The sequence below is a fragment of the Danio aesculapii genome, chromosome 9 (assembly GCF_903798145.1).
Source record: "Danio aesculapii chromosome 9, fDanAes4.1, whole genome shotgun sequence".
NCBI classification, from domain to species: domain Eukaryota; kingdom Metazoa; phylum Chordata; class Actinopteri; order Cypriniformes; family Danionidae; genus Danio; species Danio aesculapii.
In genome coordinates this window covers 3,635,697-3,657,509 of record NC_079443.1, presented here as the reverse complement: position 1 = coordinate 3,657,509, position 21,813 = coordinate 3,635,697, and the positions used below count along the sequence as shown (strand labels likewise).

Sequence of the window (21,813 nt, the reverse complement as noted above, 5' to 3'; positions counted from 1 at the left end):
TACACATTTTTGGGGGGAATCTCCTCATCCACCACCAGTGTGCAGCATCCACCTGGATGACGTGACGGCAGCCATATTGTGCCAAACCGCACACCACACACCAGCTGATTGGTGGAGAGGAGAGTGATGAAGCCAATTATGTTATGGGGATGGTTCGGAGGCCATGTGCAAATTTGGCCAGATTGCCAGGGTAAACCTGTACTCTTTTTCGAATGACATCCTGGGATTTTTAACGACCACAGAGAGTCAGGACCTCGGTTTAACGTCTCATGAAAGACGGCGCTCACTGAGCAGTATAGAGCAGGGACGGGCAAACTCGATCCTGGAGGGCCGGTGTCCCTGCATAGTTTTGCACCAACCCTAATCAAACACACCTGCTTGTAGCTTTCTAGTGATCTTGAAGACACTAATTAGGGTGTTCAGGTGTGTTTGATTAGTGTTGGAGCAAAACTCTGCAGGGACACCGGCCCTCCAGGATCGAGTTTGCCCATGCCTGATATAGAGTCTCCATCAATATACTGGGGCGTTAGGACCCACACAGACTGCAGATTTGAGCGCCCCCTGCTGGCCTCACTAACACCATTTCCAGCAGCAACCTCTGCAACTCTCAGATGGTCGCCCACTGAAGCTAAGCAGGGCTGCAGTGTGGCTTTCCATGTGGTCTCCCATCCAGGTACTGATAGTTTCATAGTCGGCCGCGAGATTTTTGCCATTCTAATTAGCATTAGCATTAGCACCAACTATTTAAGTTTTGTAATATGTAGATTGGTGGAAAACATTGTAACTTCAATGTAACTAGCTACTTTTAGTAAGAACTTGCCATTTTAATATAGCTCTACAGTTGACAGTAGCTTCAGAAAAGCCTTCCCAACACTGAAAATAAAGATGTTTTCCAGACACATCACCAAAGAGATGGCTAGCCATTTATTTGAGCAATATACAAAACATTTTATTTGTTCTCTTAAGGAAGTGCTTCGAAATCTACATTTGTTTTTTTACATTCCAAGGAAAATCATTTGATGGAAAAAAGCGTTAACAAAATCATCTCCACAGTAGACCAATGCACGTCTCTTATTCTGAACAACTGCCCATTATCTGTCTGTCTATCACAAATGTGGATGGATCACGTTTAAATCCTTATTAACACTGGGTACAATGCCAAAGATCTGTGTGTCTGTGTGTGTGTGTGTGTGTGTGTGTGTGTGTGTGTGTGTGTGTGTGTCAGCCAGTCTTTCCAGTCTCCTGTCCTCACACCTGAGCCAGTCGCTCCAGGACTCTGCGATATTCCGCCACCACGTCCTGGTAGCTTTTCTCCAGTTCCTCGTGCTGCAGCGTCGTGTCCATCTGGCTGATGTGGGACGCCAGCTCCTCGGGCCTCAAACATTTACGCATCTTCGTCAGCTCGCGCTGGTTCTTCTGCGCACACACAGGAGAAAACCACACAGGTGTCAGTCAAAAAAAAACATGATGCAAACCAGCTCAACCGATCTCATCCACATACTGCCACTCAACACAACCCCCCGGGCGAATGGGATTACATCACACCTATAGTTCATGTGGAGCACCAAAGTCTGAGAAATTTAGTCTTTAAGGTTGTTGAGAGGCTTTGAAACTGAACCAAAGCTCGCAAAACCAGGATTCAAAAGCGATCTTGCACTTACACACAGACACAGTTTTAGCTATAGGAAGCAGGGCTGCATGATACAGGGAAAATATGCTATTTTGTTAAGTGTTGAGCTAACAAAATGTCTTATGATATAAATAACTTACACCATTATATCAGCAATTTAAAAAAAAATCATTTATTTATGTAATGATCATGGTAAAACTAACAGGTAAGTGCTATTTTTCTGAGCAAATTAAATACAAAAATATATTTTGAGGTACAAATATTTAGACTACGGGCTTCGATAACGATATTTCTTATAATATAACTTACTTACAAAACAGTATTTGACCAGCAATTAAAAAAAAAGTCATTTATTTTTGTAATGATCATACTAAAATAAACAAGTAACATTTTATTCAGCTAATTAAATCTAAAAAAAATGTTGAGGTGCAAACATGTAGACCAGGGTAGGGGTGGGTGATATGACCTAAAATTAATATCACGGTATTTTTCATCTTTTGAACGGTGACGGTATAATATCATGGTATTACTTTCAATAGCAAAATAATATACATCTCAAGGAAGAACGGACAAAAGAAAGTCTCACTTCTACCACTCTTTAAAAGTTTTGGTTTGGGTCATTGTAAATGCTCAGTCTCGTTATGAGCTGATCTTCATTTCTCTGTGTTGGTGGAATAAAGCAGGCGAGTCAGCCGCACCAATTTATGAGCAGACAGAGCAGGATTCTCGCGATGACCACCAGCGCAATACCGTTCTTTGTTATGAGCCGTAGTTTCAGTGTAAACTTAGTAAAGGTGAGTTTCTTTGGCGATGATGTGTACAGTGTTAGATTTTATATTTAGCCGACATTTGCGCTGAACACACGGTGAATGCAACGCATCGAGATTCGGGCACCTTCTCCGAAAACACTCGATTGATCTCAGCTGGCGGATCAACATTTACCTCATGTCATGATCGCTGTCATCTGCGCCATTATTGTTATTCTAACTTTAGGTGAGGTTTGCAAACCTGTGCACTTTTCACTCTTCAGCCGTTTGCATTTCCTGCAGTAACAAAAGCTCCCTGTTATCTGACAGCGGGAAGCGTTGAGTGACTGGCAGCTAATATGAACCAATACAGCAGCAGGGTAGAGCGATTCAGCAAGTTTTTAGAGAAAATCAAATCAGATTGCACTACAACCATTATATTCAGACACACAAATGCTCCCAAATATATTATGAGGGCGCATAGATTACATTTCGGGCGCTCATGCGACCAAAATGGTTGCAATTTCGAGCCCTGTAGTATAAGGACATGTATTCAGACCACAACTGAACCTTTGAAGAAAATTGAATGCCTTATTATTTAGAATTAGCTATTATTGATGTATATGCAGCCGTTCAAGGCGCATAATTGATTTATTACGGTATTGACGGTATTAGAAAATCCATGCCGTGGCGCAATGTCACACCGGTGATGACTATGACACCGGTGTACCGCCCACCCCTAGACCAGGGGTCACCAAAGTTGTTCCTGGAGGGCCGATGTCCTGCAGATTTTAGCTCCAACCCTAATCAAACACACCTGAATAGGCTAATCAAGGTGTAACTAGGTGTACTTGAAACACCCAGGCAGGTGTTTTGAGGCAAGTTGGAGCGAATCCCTGGAGGGACACCGGCCCTGCAGGACAGAGATTGGTGACCCCTGATGTAGACGAAGGCTTCACGATATTGGGAAAATCTGCGATATTGTTGCGATCACGATATTTCCTACAGTATATTTAACTTGTAAAACAGTATTTTATCAGCAATTAAAAGAATCATTTATTTATGTAATGATCATACTAAAATAAACAGGTAACATTTTTCTGAGCAAATTAAATGGAAAAAATATGTTGAGGTGCAAACATTTAGACTAGGGCTGCACAATACTGGAATAATTAGTGATAACGATATTTCTTCTGATATAACTAATTTATATAATGGTATTTTATCAACATCTTTTAACTATGTAATGATCATACGAAAATAAACTGATAACAGATATTTCTCTGAACTAATTAAATAAAAATTATGTTGAGGTGCAAAGATTTAGACTGGGGCTGCACGATACTGGGAAAATTTGCGATATTGTTGCGATAACGATATTCCTTACGATATAACTAACGTGCAAAGCAGTACTTTATCAGCAATTTTTAAAATATCATTTCTTTATGTAATGATCAAACTAAAACAGGTAACGTTTTTCTGAGCTAAATAAATAAAAATATGTAGAGGTGCAAACATTTAGACTAGGGCTGCACGAAACTGGAAAAATTTTCGATAACGATACTCATTATGATAAAACAGTATTTTATCTGTATTTTATCCGCAATTTAAAAACAATTATTTATGTAATGATACAACAATAAACATAAATATTTTACTGAGCTAACTAAATCTAAAAAAAAAAATGTCAAGGTGCAACCGTTTAGACTAGGACTGCACTATATTGGAAAAAGTTGCAATACCGATATTTCTTACGATTTAAGTAACTTGCAAAACGGTTTTTATCAGCTTTTTTTTTTTTTTAATGTCATGATCGTACACTAAAACAATTAACAAATGTTTTTCTGAGCTAATTAAATGTGGAATAACTGTTGAGGAGAAAACATTAAGACCAGGGCTGCACTATTCTTGGAAAATTCACGATAACGATATTTCTTACGATCTAACTAACTTGCCAAACAGTATTTTAAAATCCTTTATTGATATAATGATTAAACAAAAATAAGCGTGACATTTTTCTGAGTTAATCGAATCTAAAAAAAAGTGAGGTGCAAACATGTAGACGAGGGCTCTACGATACTAGGACTATTTGCGATATTGTATTTTAACAATCTGACATTGCAATATTTTGTTTTTGCTGCAATATATATATTGCGATACGAATATAATTTCACAAGATGATTTGAATAGCTCTGTTTGGGAAGATGTCATTAATTAAGATCGCCCGGGACGATCAAATCTTTCCATCCGGTGCATCGGCATAAAATAAAATCCATTACAAGCATATTTTAAAATGAAAGAGCAAAAATAAAAGTTAAATAAACAGCGCTATATGGTTTTCTGTGGAGTCTAACAGTATTCAAGTACAAAAATTAAACAACGCAATGTAAAATGAACATGGTCGTCAATGTATAAATAATAAAAATATATAAATAATAGTCCTTTTAAACATTTAATCTTTATTAAACAATCTAATCCTGCTATGTGACTTTTGCGCATACACAAAATGCGATATCAATGCTCAAATTATATATTGTTCAGCCTTAATATGTTGATTATATCGTCTCAAGTAAATGTTACAAAAATAAAAGAGTGAATCTGTGGGTCTTGAATTGTCAATCCAGCTCGAGTAACTAATATTGATAGACCTTAAAAACAAAGTGTGTACTGAACTTTCAGGCACAGTTCATTATTAGGGAATTAGCACCTAAATAGCCGCGTTTCCACTATCGCGCCTAAAGCGAGCGAGCCAGGGCGAGCCAAGGCCAGTCGCGTTTCCACTATCACTTCCGGGGCGTAATCGGGCCAAAGCGGGGCTTCCTTGGGGCCAGCGTCCGGCCTTTTTCGGCCCGCCGAATACCTTGGGCCAACGAGGGCCAACTGGGGCTTCGGGGCGAGGTTACGTACAAAGGCGGAGTTTTCCTGTCAGGTAAAGAGGAGACAAGATGCTTTCTTCCCTTACATTTGTTTTGCTATCGCGCTTGATCAACTCACTAGTAGTACTCGTAGTAATGCCAGGTTGTGTTTGTGGTTATAATTTGAGTTTTTTGTTCCCGCTGAAGTGGGCGGGTTGTGTGACGGGTTGTGTGATGTTTGATTCGGGGGACGTTCTGGGGGCGGTGTTTGCGTGACGCGCTGCGAGCAACTAGCCCGACAGTGGAAACGCGACATGATTTCGGCCTCATTTCTCAACCTCCCGGGCTGTTGGCCCGGCCTGGCCCGATTAAAGCCCTGGCTCGCACTGGCCCGATAGTGGAAATGCGGCTACTCTACCTACACACACACAAAAATATTGGCAACTCATTCAGACTTTAAAGACGTCCAGAACTGAGCGAGAGAGACACATATGGTCTGCAGATCCTGCTCTATTTCCTCATACAGTGTGGTTTGTTTTCCACTCTTTCATTGGCTTAGTCTCTTTGGTCTTTTTTTTTTTACTGCAGTTGGGAGTTTTCTGTTCTGGACAGTGTCAGGATGTGAGCGGCTCTGATTCAACGCATTACCACCGCTGGAGCATCAGAACCAAAGCACATATCAGATCAACTCACATTATCTGCAACATCTCAACTAATATCAGCACAGCCTCAGAGGAGATTCAGCACGCCAACGGTGAAAAGACACGGCTAATGAAATTAAAGTACAAGTCAAGTAAGAAGAACAAAAAGACTGCGGCACGAAATCTTTTGGCCGCTGAATCCTCTTGAGGAATGAAGAGTTCGGCCTGTGTTTTTATTTTACTGTGGAGCCCAAACGGAGATTGAGAAGAATGTTAAAGAGATGTTAAAAGTTCGGCCAAATATTTCAATTCTATCATTGTTAGCTTTGTTTCCATCCAAGAATGTGAACTTGCGCAAAACTGTAATATATACTATAAAACATTTGTGATTAAGGCACCAAACATTCAAACAACCCTGTGGGATTTACTGCTTGTTCATACGAAGTAGATATTGTGATGCTGGCCTCTAAAACTCAGTTAAAGTCAGAATTATTAGCCCCCCTTTAAATATTTTTTCTTTTTTAAACATTTTCCAAATTATGTTTAGCAGAGCAAGCACATTTTCACAGTATGTCTGGTAATATAGACTGATTTCACGCGGCTGCCATTTTTAAAAGCGAAATCGAGGCTGCGGTGGGAAGAAACCCGGAAGTATCGTTGGGAGTTACATTAGAACGTTGTGTACTTGGCTGTATATCTTATCAGCGAATAGAAAGAGACACAAATTTATCATTTCACCGCCTTCTGAGTGACCCGAAGGTCCGTTCTGAATGAATGGTGAAAATATAAAGGGATATCAGAGCTCATTTTCAGCTAAGTTAAGGGAAATGGCACTAGTTAGCTAACGTTTTCTTTCCCAAACACACGTTTTAGATGCCATTTATCAAACTCAAGTTAATGAACTGATTCTTTCACTATATTAGACTTGTCACGTTACTGAATTAAAAGAAAATTTGTCAATTTCCTGCTAACATTTAAAGCACTGTTGACGGCTTTCTTAAAACAGCGCTGATTGGCCATTGTGTTCACGTGCTCAACAGATATGCTTGTGATTGGCCGAGAAGGTCATCAGTTCACCCTCCGCTGTTTACTGAGCACAAACACAGCCGAGCGATCTGCTTGATGACTCTACTGATCCTTATGGCTGTTTCGCGCTTGCGCTCCAGTCTCCGTGTATCTGTGTTTGCACTGGGTGAAGAGCGGTAAACTGAGTGCAAACACAAGATACATGGAGACTGGATCGCGAAGCAGCCGTGAAGATCAGTCGAGTCATCCGCGCTCAGCGGCGCTTCAATTTTAACTAAGCGGGAATTAGACTGTTTTAAAACTTCAGTACCGGGACGACACGAGGGTGTGCTACAGAGGACTGCAGTGTTTATCGCTCACCAAGTTACATAGGCTGAAGCAGGGAAGCGTCCCCTCTGTTTACCTGCTGCCATGAACTGAAGCCTAGGAGGACACTTGAGCATATTACTCTTACAAAGCTTGTGATGTTGTTTGATGCTAAATTGCTTTTAATTGTTTAAATTAAACGTACTGACTGATATTAAAGTGATGTTTACACCATATCTGTATTTTGAAATCTCGGCAACAGCTGGAGGTTTGTAGTCCACAGCATGTCACTGCAATGTTTACAGTGCTGGTCCTATACTTCCGTGTTTCTTCCCACCACAGCCTCGCTTTGGTTCTTTAAAATGGCGGCCTCGTGAAATAAGCGTATTGGACTGTTTTTACATAGTGTGATTATAAAAAAATAGAATAAATTAATATGTACCATTAGTGGCTTGATGTTGCCTCACAACTGTGTTTAAAAGTGATTTTTTTAATAATATAATATAATATATATTATAATTTAATTAATACACAGATCATATTTTATTTATTTATAGATTAGATGAAGTGTGAACCAAATAATTCACTTAAATAATGCATTATTATAAATGTAACATGTATAAAACCCTGCAGAAAGATAACTGCTCGGGGCAAAAGAATTACACAACACTGATGCTCAGAGGAACAGCTTCACATCCACATCATGTCTTCATGTAGAGCGAGCAGATTATAGAGAGACTGAGACTGTGTGCAGGTGACTGGGTGCTGCTAAATGGCTCCGCTTTAAATCAGATGCAAATCTGTAATAATGACACTTGTTGTGAATGGAGCTCGTGGTGTGGATGTGGAGACTGCGGCTGCCGCCTGGTGTGAGCCATTATACCCTCAAACAAACCCAGAGCCCGGCCTCAGGTCCCTCCGGCTCTTAACACCGCGTGAGAGGATCACACAGGAAACTATTCACGCCACTCCATGAATAAATTACGCCAGACAAAGACTGCAGAATGTCAGAACGGCAGCGCTGAAAGAGTTGTGTTTCTGTTCAGTATTTGGGTTTTCACTAACCTAAACGGGGCTAGAAAATGTGCGGCTCGCTTTGAAGTCCAGAAATGCTTCGTTTCACATGTTGTAGTTTGAAGCCGTGCGGTTTCGGAGCGGTCTTGGCAGTCGCAGCCGGGGGTTTGTTTTGGCAGGACTTCACTTGTTTTGTTGTTTCTTGAGATTGCTGTTCGGTACACCAAGTTCGGGCTGCGCTTTACGACTGACTAATCATTGCAGGGGAGCTGTGGCAGTTCCACCTAATGGGTAATATGTAACCCATGTTCTCCGTCAGACTGCAGACAGGGATGGACACACACAGATAGAAACCGCACACACTTACTCTGTAGGGTCCGAAGAGCCGCTTTTTCACCTCCAAGCGAAACTCTCTGGCTTTCTCCTCATCGCTCATGTCTGTGTTTCGAAGACGCAGAATTTCATAAACACGTCTTGCATGTTTCTGAAAAGTAGACGACAGACAGTGTTAGAGATTGAATTGCAAACTCCTGATAACTTGAAGAGATAGTTCACTCTAATTAAAATTGTGACATTGTTTATTCACCCTTCACTTGTTTAAATCCAGTTGGACGTTCTTCTGTTGAACACTAAAGAAGATATTTTGAAGTATGCTGGAAACTTGGTATTTTATTTTTCCTATTATGAGAGTCAATGGTTTCCAACTTCCTTTAAAATATCTTCTATAGTGTTTAACAGAGGAAAGAATCTCTTAAAGGTTTATGACTATCTGAGGATGAGTTTATAACGGGTAGATTTAAATATTTGGGCGATCTATCCCTTTAAAAAGCACAATATAGGAGATTCACAGAATTGTCAGGATGAAGAATTTTTGTTGTGCAATATGTTGTCACAGAAATTGTTGCGATATTATTGAGATCATTTAAACAGCCCCTTTTTCAAGCAATAAACATTATGATTACAGCCAATTTCAGATGGAACTCCTCAGCTGAATATTTGGGTCTGTATTACCAATGAAATACCTGTGGATAGAGCTCAGTAAGCCCATTATCTTTGCGACATACACACAGATATGATGGACATAAAGCTGAGACGTCTTTTATCACCATGAAGAGGTTCATTCTGTTATTATGATCAGCTGACAATGTAATATTCGTCTAAATGTCATAGTTTTTCACAGTAGGTAAATAAAGCAGAAATCAAATACATGATTTGGTATGATATTATTGCATTATGTGAAAATAAAGAGATCAGTGAAGCAAGAAAAAAAGAGTTTTGATGGGATTTACATTAAGTTAAAACGTTTTTTTACATTTAGGTTTTCAGCTCCTGCAATCTCAAAATCGTTGAGCAGAAAACCTGCCCTTTTTAAACTAAATTCTACTTGGAAATAATAAAAAAAAGAGTCACAGATTCTGTCTGGTCCTAGCTGAGACATACAAACAAATGTAAACGACAAAATCTGAATCAAAGGAGAAATGAGCATGCCGTTATAATTTTGATCTAGAGCCCTAATATCAGAATTATAATCATATGAAATATGTTTACTTCATTATCAAAGCTACTTCCATAAGTGTTTTGATACTTAGGAAGAAAAAAAAGTCAATTGGTTTATTTAGTCATTTCAAAATTATAGAGAAAATAAAGAAATTGCTGCACAATATATATATATATATATATATATATATATATATATATATATATATATATATATATATATATATATATATATATCGCAAAATTATCGTTATAATAGTATGCACAATAAACGTATCACAGACATGTTATAAGTTACATTTATTTTACGTATTGGTTGTTTATCTAAATTTGACTAATCAGATATGGCCGAACCATCTTTAAGCCCAGCTCCCCCAGTAGTTGTTGTTCTGCTATTGGCTGGAATGTGCCAAAGCTGAAGCCAGAGCTCAAAATAAACACTAATGGGCAGAGTCGAGATGAGAAATGACAACAGCCAATCAGTCAGAATATCTGTGCAGGTTTTCACTCATTCATAGCATCTTAAAGACTAAATGTTCGCACCTTGACACAGTTTATTAGTCTGAATTTGAATTAATTAGATCACAATTAATTAAACCTGCTGATGTTAACATTTATAATAAACAAATGGCTTAAAAAAATAGCTAGTAAAAATACCGTTATTGTTGTATCGTAAGAAATATAGTTAGCCCAATACTCAAAAATATTGCATATTTTTACCAGTACCGTGCAACCCTAGTGTCATAACAATAAGACTTAATCAATCAATGAAGTTTTGTAAAATCAACACAATAAATTTTGCCATTTTTAAACTAAATTCTACTCCGAAAAAAGGGAAAAAAAAAGTCACAGATTCTGTCTGACCCTAGCCGAGTCATACAAACAAATGTAAATGACAAAATCTGATTCGGAAACATTTATAATTCTAATCTAGCACCCTAATACCAGAGTTATAATCATATGAAATAGATTCACCTCATTATCTAGGCAACTTCCATAAATGTTTTCATACTTAAGGCAAAGGCCATAACTGATTGTTTTTTCAGTTCAGGCAAACATGAACAATTATGCTTTTGATTAGGATGCACAATATATCACAATAATAAATATGCAACGTATGTATAGTGCACATGCGTAATAAATTACATCTACTTTATACATTGGTTGTTTATCTAAATTTGACCAATCAGATTGAGCCTTATGATCATTAAACCCACCTCCCATGTAGTTGCTGTTCTGCTATTGGCTGGAGTGTCCCAAAGCTGAACCAAGAGCTAAAAATAATCACTAATGGGTGGAGTCCAGACGAGAAATGACAACAGCCAATCAGAGGCAGAGTATCTGAAGAGGTTAACCAATTCCTAGCATTATAAAGACTAAATGTTTGCACCTTGACACAGTTTATTAGTCTGAATTAGAATGAATTAGATCTAAAGTTAGCTAATTGCTTAATCAGACCTGTTCATTTTAACATCAATAATAAAATAAAATATTGTTACCATTGTATCGTAAGAAATATCGTTATCGCAATACACAACAATAATATTGTCTATATTTCCAGTATCATGCAGCCCCATCACAATAAGATCTTAATAATCAATGAAGTTTCGTAAAATCAACAGAGATAAATTCTGCCCTTTTTTAAACTAAACTCTACTTAGAAACAGGAAAAAGTCACAGATTCTGTCTGGCCCTAGCTGAGTCATACAAACAAATGTAAATGATAAAATCTGATTCAGAATCGTTTATAATTCTAATCTAGCAACCCTAATACCAGAGTTATAATCATGTGAAATAGGCTGACTTCATTATCTAGGCAACTTTCATAAATGTTTTTATACTTAAGGCAAAGGCCATGACAGATTTATTTATACAGTTCAGTTAAACATGAACCATTATACTTTTGACTTGCATGTCATTTAAGGCTGCATAATACATCGCAAAATTATCGTTATCGCAATAATAATATATAATAATATACGTATCGACAATGGCATGGAATATACCTATCGCAGACATGTGATGAATGGCATGTATTTTATGATCTGGTTGTTTATCTAAATTTAACCAACCAGATGAGGCCTTACTATCTTTAACCCCGCCTCTTCAGCTGTTCTGCTATTGCCTGGAGTGGACCCAGAGCTGAAAATAAATACTTATAAAGACAACAGTCAATCAGATTCAGAAAATCTGTACAGGTTTTCTTAACCTGATGAAGACCATGTAGGTTGTGACTGATATTAAAGACTTTTGAGAGCTGAAGTGGCAGTGTGGCGATTAACTTTTGATCTTTTGCTAATCAATCAATGTAATATTAAATAATAATAAATCCTTATACTTGTATAGCACTTTTCTGGATACTCAAAATGCTTCATGCATTAATTTGTGGGAAATCTCCTCATCCACCACCTGTGGATTAAAGTACCAAGGCCTTAAATAAAGTGAACTGTACAAAATCTACCAGCAGCAGCAGCAATTACAGACTGAATCTTTAACCTTTTCCATTCCTCTGGGTTAAAAGCATCTTGCTCTGGGATTCCCGCACTACTCTTGAGCTGAGCCGACCTGCAAGCACGACTCTTTCTGTAACCATGACTCCGAGAGGTCCAGCATACCTCACGCAGCTCCCGCTAGGGTAGTATGGAGAGCCAAGCATTTTGCCTGGCCAAGCCACAGGCACCACCCTGAGATAATCACTCGCAAACAACACGAACAGAGGGGATTGTGGGGCATAAAAGGGGATGCTGGGTTATAATTGGAGCAGTTAAAGAGTGGCCGGAGAGGCGCGAGAGAGAGGAGACCCACAGGGGTCACTGTTAGGCCCACTCCCACTCACTACCTGCTAATGGCCCGCAGAGGAAACGGATGTTCACTCCTACCTTCAGAGCATTACAAGATGAAAACCCATTAGGACAAAGCTTGTGTATAAACGCACAAACTCTTTGGAGAATTAATCGTACTTAATCTTATAGAGCATTAAATCTTCATAGAAAGAGCTAAAAAAAAGGCTAAAAATTAAGTAATACTATTTGAGTATCTTTTTAATTCAGGTTACTTTTTAGTTTGGTTAGTAAAGTTTAGTTCTGTTTCTGGGTCCAAGCCACTACTCGGTTAAATTGAGTAAATATTTGTTTATGAGGACCTTTTAGTCATGTCACACATGAAAGTAAATTTTATATAAAATCAGTGTACACAACAGTCTCTGGACTTTCAGCATCACAGACACCAATATTTTAACAATTAATAAAAATAAATCAATTTTGACAATGGTGTTCGGTCAATAAAGACAGACAGCGAGAGCCTTACATTTTTCCTGTAATGGAAAATACCCATTACTTTGAACACATGGAAGAAAAGAGAATTATCTGAATGGACAGTGATTTTACTTTTTAATAAGTCAAAAAGTAGACCTGTTGATTTTAACAATGATAAACAATAAACAAATGACTTAAAAACACAGCTAATAAAAAAAAAAATCGGTATCGTTGTATCGTAAGAAAAATCGTCATCGTAATACTCAACAATAAAATCGTATATTTTTCCAGTCTCGTGCAGCATAGTGTCATTACAATATGATCTAATCAATCAATGTAAACAAAAAACAGAAATGTGCGCGCATCAAAAAAATCTCGATCAAAAAATATCTTCTGATCAGGTGATGAAGACCATGTAGGTCGAAACGTTGTGATTGATATTAAAGACTTTTGAGAGCTGAAGTGGCAGTGTGGCGATTTACTTTTGATCTTTTGCTAATCAATCAATGTAACATTAAATAATAATAAATCCTTATATTTATATAGCGCTTTTCCGGATACTCAAAGTGCTTCATGCATTAATTTGTGGGAAATCTCCTCATCCACCACCTGTGGATTAAAGCAGTGGTTCTCAAACTTTTAAACCAGCGACCCCCAATGTAAGATCGTCAAGAACGTTAAGATTGGAAAAACGTTGCCTGGTCTGATGAGTCTCGATTTCTGCTGCGACATTCGAATGGTAGATGGTCAGAATTTGGCATCAACAACATGAAAGCATGGACCCATCCTGGCTTGTATCAACGGTTCAGGCTGGCGGCGGAGTAATGGTGTGGGGGATATTTTCTTGGCACACTTTGGGCCCATTAGTACCAACTGATCATTGTATCAACGCCACAGCCTACTCGAGTATTGTTGCTGACCATGTCCATCCCTTTATGACCACAGTGTACCCATCTTCTGATGGCTACTTCCAGCAGGATAACGCACCACGTCATAAAGTGCAAATCATCTAAGACTGGTTTCTTGAACATGACAATGAGTTCACTGTTCTCAAATGGCCTCCACACTTACCAGATCTCAATCCAATAGAGCACATTTGTGATGTCGTAGAGATTCGGGAGTATCACATCATGGAGGTGCAGCCGACAAATCTGCAGCAACTGTGTGATGCTATCATATCAATATAGACCATAATCTCTGAGGTCTCAGTATTTCCAGTGCCTTGTTAAATCTATTCCATAAAGGATTAAGGCAGTTCTGAATGCAAAAGGGGGTCCAACAAGCTACTAGTAAGATGTACCTAATAAAGTGGCCGGTGGGTGTATATTATGCACGTCATCTTGGCAAAGACAAAATGGTTATTAAAACCATGTGTTTTGTGTGTTATGTTGTGTTTATTCTGGACTACTGAAGGATAGAAAGTAAGTAAAATGATAGGAATGTTACCTTGTTGATCTTGAGTTTCTCTCTGGCCTCAGACGCCATCTCTTCACTGAAACCCTGGGAAAGTTTCTCGCTGGCAAAAGACGGCAGCGTCAAGCAGAGCTTAACCAGCACAAAATCCCTCAGCTTCACATAGTTTTCAGATGGATCTTCCGCTGCAGAGCAGACAGTTGGGAAAAGTCAGCTCAAGCGTCTTGAAAGTGTTCATTTGGTAAAACACAACACGATGACATTGACGTCAGACAAACACAACTCGCTTTCCCTTTAAGGAAACACTCATTATATTTGCTGAATGCATCACTGGTGGAAATGAAATGCATTGTTACTCTGGAAATGATGGAAAACTAAGACTTCTGCTGACTAAAGAAGAGAGATTAAAAGACATTTATAGTAGTAGGTCAATTGGGTAAGCTAAATTTTCCGTAGTGTATGAGTGTGAATGAGTGTGTATGGATGTTTCCCAGAGATGGGTTGCAGCTGGAAGGGCATCCACTGCATGAAACATATGCTGGATAAGTTGGCAGTTCATTCCACTGTGGCAACCCCAAATTAATAAAGGCACTAAGCCGAAAAGAAAATGAATGAATGAAAAATAAATCGAAATATCAGATTTTTCCAATATCATGCTGACCTAAAATTAATGTACTGTTTTAACAATAAATATTATTTACAACATATATAAGATTTACAATATCTATTATAACGCATCTATATTAAGGGGTTGTTCACTCAAAAATTACAAATCTGATATCATATACGCATCCTAAATGAGTAATAAACACATGTTAAGACGCAGAGGGCTGGGCAGAGATCTGCAACACTGAAGTCCTCTTTACTCTCGGAATAATTGTGTCTTTGTTGCAGGGTGAGTGAGTGAGTGGCAGCATGTGGCCAGCACATTTCAGAAGCAAACCGCCAGCAATTAACATCACATCCCTTCATCCCTTCGCCTCCCCAAACCCAAAGGCAGAGCAACTCAACAGCAACAAATGCCTTATGAACAGAAACTCACCACAACTTGCCTTACACAGAGTAAATCAGTAGAATCAAATAAGAGTATTTTCAAAGATTTTTCTGGTCCAAAATATGAAATCTTAAAATGTTATAGTGCATTAAACTTCATTTAAGCATGCACGTCTTATATAAAATCATTAGCCGCGTTTCCACTATCGCGCCTAAAGCGAGCGAGCCAGGGCGAGCCAAGGCCAGTCGCGTTTCCACTATCACTTCCGGGGCGTAATCGGGCCAAAGCGGGGCTTCCTTGGGGCCAGCGTCCGGCCTTTTTCGGCCCGCCGAATACCTTGGGCCAAGGAGGGCCAACTGGGGCTTCGGGGCGGGGTTACGTACAAAGGCGGAGTTTTCCTGTCAGGTAAAGAGGAGACAAGATGCTTTCTTCCCTTACATTTGTTTTGCTATCGCGCTTGATCAACTCACTAAGAAAAATCTGTGTTCGAAGTAAATGCCGCCGAACTCGAATGTCCTTATCCAGGGATCGCTGTCTGGCCTTACACCAACAGACCACAAACAGTAAAAAAAGCAATCGCTTCGGTGTTCTCCATCTTCCAGCTCTCGTAGTGATGCCAGGTTGTGTTTGTGGTTATAATTTGAGTTTTTTGTTCCCGCTGAAGTGGGCGGGTTGAGTGACGGGTTGTGTGACGTTTGATTCGGGGGACGTTCTGGGGGCGGTGTTTGCGTGACGCGCTGCGAGCAACTAGCCCGACAGTGGAAACGCGACATGATTTCGGCCTCATTTCTCAACCTCCCGGGCTATTGGCCCGGCCTGGCCCGATTAAAGCCCTGGCTCGCACTGGCCCGATAGTGGAAATGCGGCTATTATGGCGTTTTGGGTTAAGGTTAGGGCCATGTTTAGGACTGCTCTCTTTATTATAAGTAGCCAGTGATCTGCAGTCATTGAATTACTCTCATTTTTATGCTTTTTATCTCATTCTTTTGGAAACAAAACCACAAACATTTCAGCTCAATGCCTTAAAATAAAAAACATCAAAACGACAATTATTTAATGAGTGAAAATGTGAATCACTAGCTAATTTTTAAAACAAGTTATGTAAAAGAGCAGCACACCAAATAAAGAAACTAGCAATGCAAGAGCACGGTGCAAACAACACTGAACTTGCTTTCATTATCAAAAAAATAATTAGTTAGCAGACTTTGAAACAAACATGATGGTAATTTGGACCAGAAACTTCTACAGTTTTATACATAGCCACTATATAGTCATTAGCACCCTTCCGAATGCCTTTTTATTATCCTCTAAGGGGTATTATGCGTATTTAGCATTTCTAATGTGTTCAAATCTATGAACTCTTCAGTATGAGAAGTTTTAAAATGTCTTGACAAAAGACTCTTATCGGATAGGATGAAAGTTTATCATTTGACTGCATTACAAAACCCATTCATTTCAATGGCTTGCACTGCACAAGGACAAGGAGATCTGCATCAACAAGCTTGCGTGCACAACAGTCCAAGTGCAGTTCTGTAGATATTCTGCTCATGTACTCATATATTAATCTATGGATTCAGTAGAAAAGCAAAGTCCACTCAAATACTGCACCGATAGGATATTTCTATGTAGTACACTTGATTCTGCTGCCTGCAATAGCGATACTGTCATGATACTATAAAATGAGCACTCGTTCACTGTTGATAACATTTAAATATCAATAACCTAATTTTATATAGTTTGTTTTTTTAAATCAGTATAATTTGAGTACAATGTTTAATCTTTCACAAGATTACTTTATATTATTTAATAAATTAATAAAACATTAACATGTTTAACAAGTTTAGTAACGCATGCAGAATTTTCGGTTTTGGTACATCCCTACTTTTATTTACAGTAACATCATTGTCCTTTGGGTGACGATGCTTGATTTGAGTGTCTTGAATCCTGCTTTTAAGAATTATTATCCGGGAAAATTATTTTCAACCAGCCAAAGTGGCTAGTGGGAGTGTCTGTCTTACCTGCCACCGCTAAAATCTAGCCGCATTTGGCGGGTATTAATGTCAAGCCTTTCTGCCATGTAACATTAAAAATAGTGCTTTTTTTAAAGTACGTTTTTGCTCCCAAAAAATAACAACCTGTTGAAAATCTAGGTCTCAGTGTGCTGGTACCTGTGATGTCCTGTACTTTAGGAGATGTGCAGTAGTATCTGTGGACGGTCTCTAAGAGCTGAGCCCCGTGGCCTTCTCCCTGGAACGGTGGTAAGATCAGCATCTGGCTACACACACACAAAACACAAAAGGTTTTAGAGACAGAAAAGCACGACACTTCAGCACAATATCAATTTAAGGTTGGAGCTCTTATAGCTTTGAGAAAGCGTTCTGCAAAACACAGAGTCCCGTTAGAGCCCCTGATCACACAATCCAATGAAACACACACTACAGGCCAGGGGTCGCATTTATTCAGCGGGGAAAATAAGTATTAAACACGTCACCATTTTTCTCAGGAAACCTATTTCTAAAGGTGCTGTTGACTTGAAATTTTCACCGGATGTTGGAAACAACCAGAGAAATCCATATATGCAAAGAAAACAAAACTAAATAGCTTACTAATTAATTTTTTATGAGGGTCAAAAGTTTCGGAGGCGGTGTGTCCATAAAATTCACACAATGTGAGGTTGAATACATTTATTAATATTAATGTTTATTGCGGATGAATGTTTCAGATTCAGTGTGGAATAACCTTAAAAATAACAGTGTATTTAAAGTTTGGGACCCCACCATAAACCTTAAATAGAGGCTTTTTAATGCGTCATAAATAGGCCCATGCGGAATCTGAGCGAGCAGAAATCCGCAGAGTTTTAGCCCATCCTTGAGTCTATTTATTTACTTGTGTAAACGTGTACATTTATATTTATTCTGTTTTTAAATTAATTTCAGTAATAATATTGACTAATATGAAAGTGTTCATTTTTTTGTTCATTATTTACATTTCAGTTTGTAAAGTCATATTTTCTGTCTTTTAGGAGATTTATTACATGATAGACTTGATTAGTCTAGCAAATTGATTAGTTTAACAAATAAGTGGATCTAGATGAATTGGCATTGTACACATTAATTAAAAGATCAAAAGCTATAATGTTTTATTTAATATATTAAGTTTTTAATTATGATACTCGCAAAATTAATCCACATAGATCCGCAGATTTTTTTTTTACAAAATTCTCCGCTGAAATAGCAAAAAATGTCAGCAGATTCAGTCTGGCCTTAGCCATAAATAATTCTTCTAGACAAGATTTTTTTTGGTTATTAAATTATATTAGAGTTTTAATTTATTAAAGTTTGGGACTCCACCACAAATCTTAAATAGAGTTTCGCTCTACGGTTTCGCTACGTGTGGAAAACGTCACATCAACTTCCCACGTTTGTCGCAAATTCCATGACATCACCCGGACGGAGGAGCTTGGCCGGACGCCTCAGCCCAAACCAATCGCATTGATCGAGCATGTCGTTGTTAATATTAAGAGGAAAATAAATATATTTATGTTTTTTTTGGAGTCAAACACTTTGGATAACGCTTGAACAAAATTTAAGACCTCGTAAAAACATGATTAAAACTTTTTTTAATAGTTTTTAAGACCCCGCGGACACCCTGTAATAATATTGACCAAAAAATTGGTTTAAAAATTATAAACTGCTTTTATTCTACATGAAATAAAACAAAGAAGACTTTATCCTGAAGAACAAATATTATAGGAAATACGGTGAAAAATTCCTTGCACTGTTAAACATTGTTTAGGAAATATTTATTGAAAAAAAAATTCACAGGAGGGCGAATAATTTTGACTTCAACTGTATTTCGTTTTGAATAATCGTGATTACAATTATGCCCAAATAATCATAATTATGATTTTTCCCATAATCGAGCAGCCCTAATGTATAGCCAATTCTAACAGTCTGCAGAAACACTTTGATTGACATTCTCCCTTTGTACGAGTGAGTGGGGAGCAGTTGTTTGCCATTAGTTTTTAATCAGCCACTATGCTGACACATAGGTGTTTGTAGCTCCGCCCCTTTGAAATAGAGCGCAATCTCATTTAAAGCGACAGTCACCAAAACACCACAATTAGGATCAAAGCCTAAAAAGGTCAGTTTCAAAGCATTATAAAACATTATTTGTTTGGGGGGGGGGGGGGGGGGGGGGGGAAATCGCCTGGTGATTTCCAAAAATCTATTTATTTTTATTAAACCATAAAAATTACCATATTTTATCCATAACCTACTGAGGAGAAAAAAATTGTTTTTTATAGTTACTATAGTAGCTTGTAGTTACTAGTTCTATTGCATTGCGACCCCTGGGGTAATTGCATTATATTAAAGACACAGCAATAGCATCAGATGCTGGAGTTTTGATAACACTAGGTTATACATTCTGGCCCATTTACAGCACTGACATACATTACATAGAATAGACTTGGGTTTATTGGTGTATGTGCACCATTGCATGCAAAGTTTCTGTATTTATAAGCACCTCAGACGATATTGGGGTCGCGAGTCACTGGCATTGTCATTTTGAGGGTCTCGGGCTGAAAAGTTTGGGAACCCCTGCTCTAGGGACATCAGAGACTTATTTTAAATCTTTTAAAAAGAGACCTAATAGGTCCCCTTTAATATAAGTGCTTAAAAACGTACTGCCTTTGAGCTTTAGCTATAGTAATCCGTTCAAATATTTAATCCTCAAATAAGAGAAACAGTAATAGAGATCATTGCTCCAGCAAACAGCTCTAGCAACAAAAATAAATCAGAACTGATATTGGGTGGTGACCCACCAGTTGAGAATTACAAATACAGACATTCACACTTTCACCCGTCTCATTGTCGATGCTGGAAATGTTCTCAAATACAGTAAGCAATGATATCATCAGCCTCCCGAAAGGTTATATCTGTTCATTCAGCATTGGCCAACTGTAATGAAACGTTAGCGTGTCCTGCCAATCAATACATTAGACTCGTTTTTAAAAAAAAAAAAAAAAAAAAAAAAATCGGGGTGGGTGATGCTGAATCCATGGCTCTTATAATACCCAGAGAGGGGCTGGAACGCAAAGAGATGCGAGACGATAATTTGGGAGTTTTAGAGACAAGGCAGAAAGAGAGAGAGAGAGAGATGTGTAATTTTCTTTTTTTTCAGCAGAATAAAGCGGGCACGTGCTTCCTCGGTAATTACCTGACACGTGGTCTGGTTTTGTCTGGGTATACGTAGTAATTATACACTGTCATGTAGCCAACCGTCGCGTAGAGGGTCTCTCCGTCCTTATTGTACTTCTCGAATCTGCAAGAAAGACAAGAGAGATGACAAAGGCAGGTCAATCGTAGGCACGCTCCCATGCACCGGACGCAAGGCCCCCGCCCCTGATGGTGTCAGTGCCAGCACGGTAGCCGGTCGCTGCACCTGCTGGAGACACTGAATGCTTTATGCACTTAATTGGTGCACTGCAACTTGGAGCAGAGAGCCTCTTCACATCACTCCAGTCCATTCGCCCATTGTCTGTTTTAATAGGTGCCAAAGCAAAGAAAACACAGGCAGAGTCCCCCTTCACTGCCGCTGGAGACTTCATTCAGCGCTTTCAAAAGACAACAACATTCAATTCAGCCTCTTGGCCTGACTCAAGAAAGAAACGCAGGAGCAAAAGAAACGAGACAAACAACACAAAGGAAACTCTTGCCAGATCAACAATTTTGCCTCAGTGCGGGAGAAAATATAATTAAAGCAGCCTGATAATTGGCCACACAAAGGCAGAGAGAGATGTAACTGGGACCGTTTGGATGATTTCGATGTGTGTGTGTGTGTGTGTCTGAGGAGAGTACTGTCCACAAAGTTACTGTTCATTGACTCAACATTGTTAGCGCCACTCGCAGGCTTTCCAAGAGCACTTGATTTCTTCTCTTTTTTCCCTTCTCTCACTTTTTAATCCACAAGATTAGATTTGCTCAAAAGCTAAGAGTGTAAACTTTTACAAATATCGGAGAGGCTCTTTATTTAGCAGTTCTCTGTCAGAGATTCTGAATTGGTTTTCATTCTGGACCTGGAGTTCACTTTCATATCAAGCGGCAAACAACAATGGCATTAGAGAAAACTTAAAGGGATAGTTCACCCATAAATGAAAATTCTCCTCATCCTCCACTTGTTCCAAATCATTTTCAAGAATGTTGCTGATGTTTGCATTCGTTTTTCCTACTTGGAATGTCAATGGTCAGTTTTCCAACATTCTTCAAAGTATCTTCATTTGTGTTCAACAGATTAACTGAGAGGAGAGTAAATGATGACAGATGTCTTTTTTGGGTAAACTATTCCTTCAAAGACACTTTTTTTGCTGTTGTTTTTTAACCAGAAAACACTGCAGACTTCTAACGAGGCCCTATTAGTTCACAAAAATGAATGAA

At 38.7% G+C, this 21,813-nt stretch overlaps 1 protein-coding gene across 1 annotated transcript in view; it reads right to left on the bottom strand.

The window, feature by feature from the left end:
* Nucleotides 1-905: 905 nt before the first annotated feature.
* hat1 (histone acetyltransferase 1) overlaps nucleotides 906-21,813 on the bottom strand; it is a 41,955-nt gene continuing 21,047 nt past the window's right edge. Inside the window, exons 7-11 of the mRNA XM_056465885.1 lie at nucleotides 20,597-20,701; nucleotides 17,545-17,651; nucleotides 14,416-14,567; nucleotides 8,586-8,702; nucleotides 906-1,416 (exon numbers count right to left, since the gene is read on the bottom strand). Of these exons, the coding sequence (XP_056321860.1) occupies nucleotides 1,249-1,416; nucleotides 8,586-8,702; nucleotides 14,416-14,567; nucleotides 17,545-17,651; nucleotides 20,597-20,701 (649 nt within the window). The 3' untranslated portion in view covers nucleotides 906-1,248. The remainder of the gene's footprint in view (nucleotides 1,417-8,585; nucleotides 8,703-14,415; nucleotides 14,568-17,544; nucleotides 17,652-20,596; nucleotides 20,702-21,813) is intronic.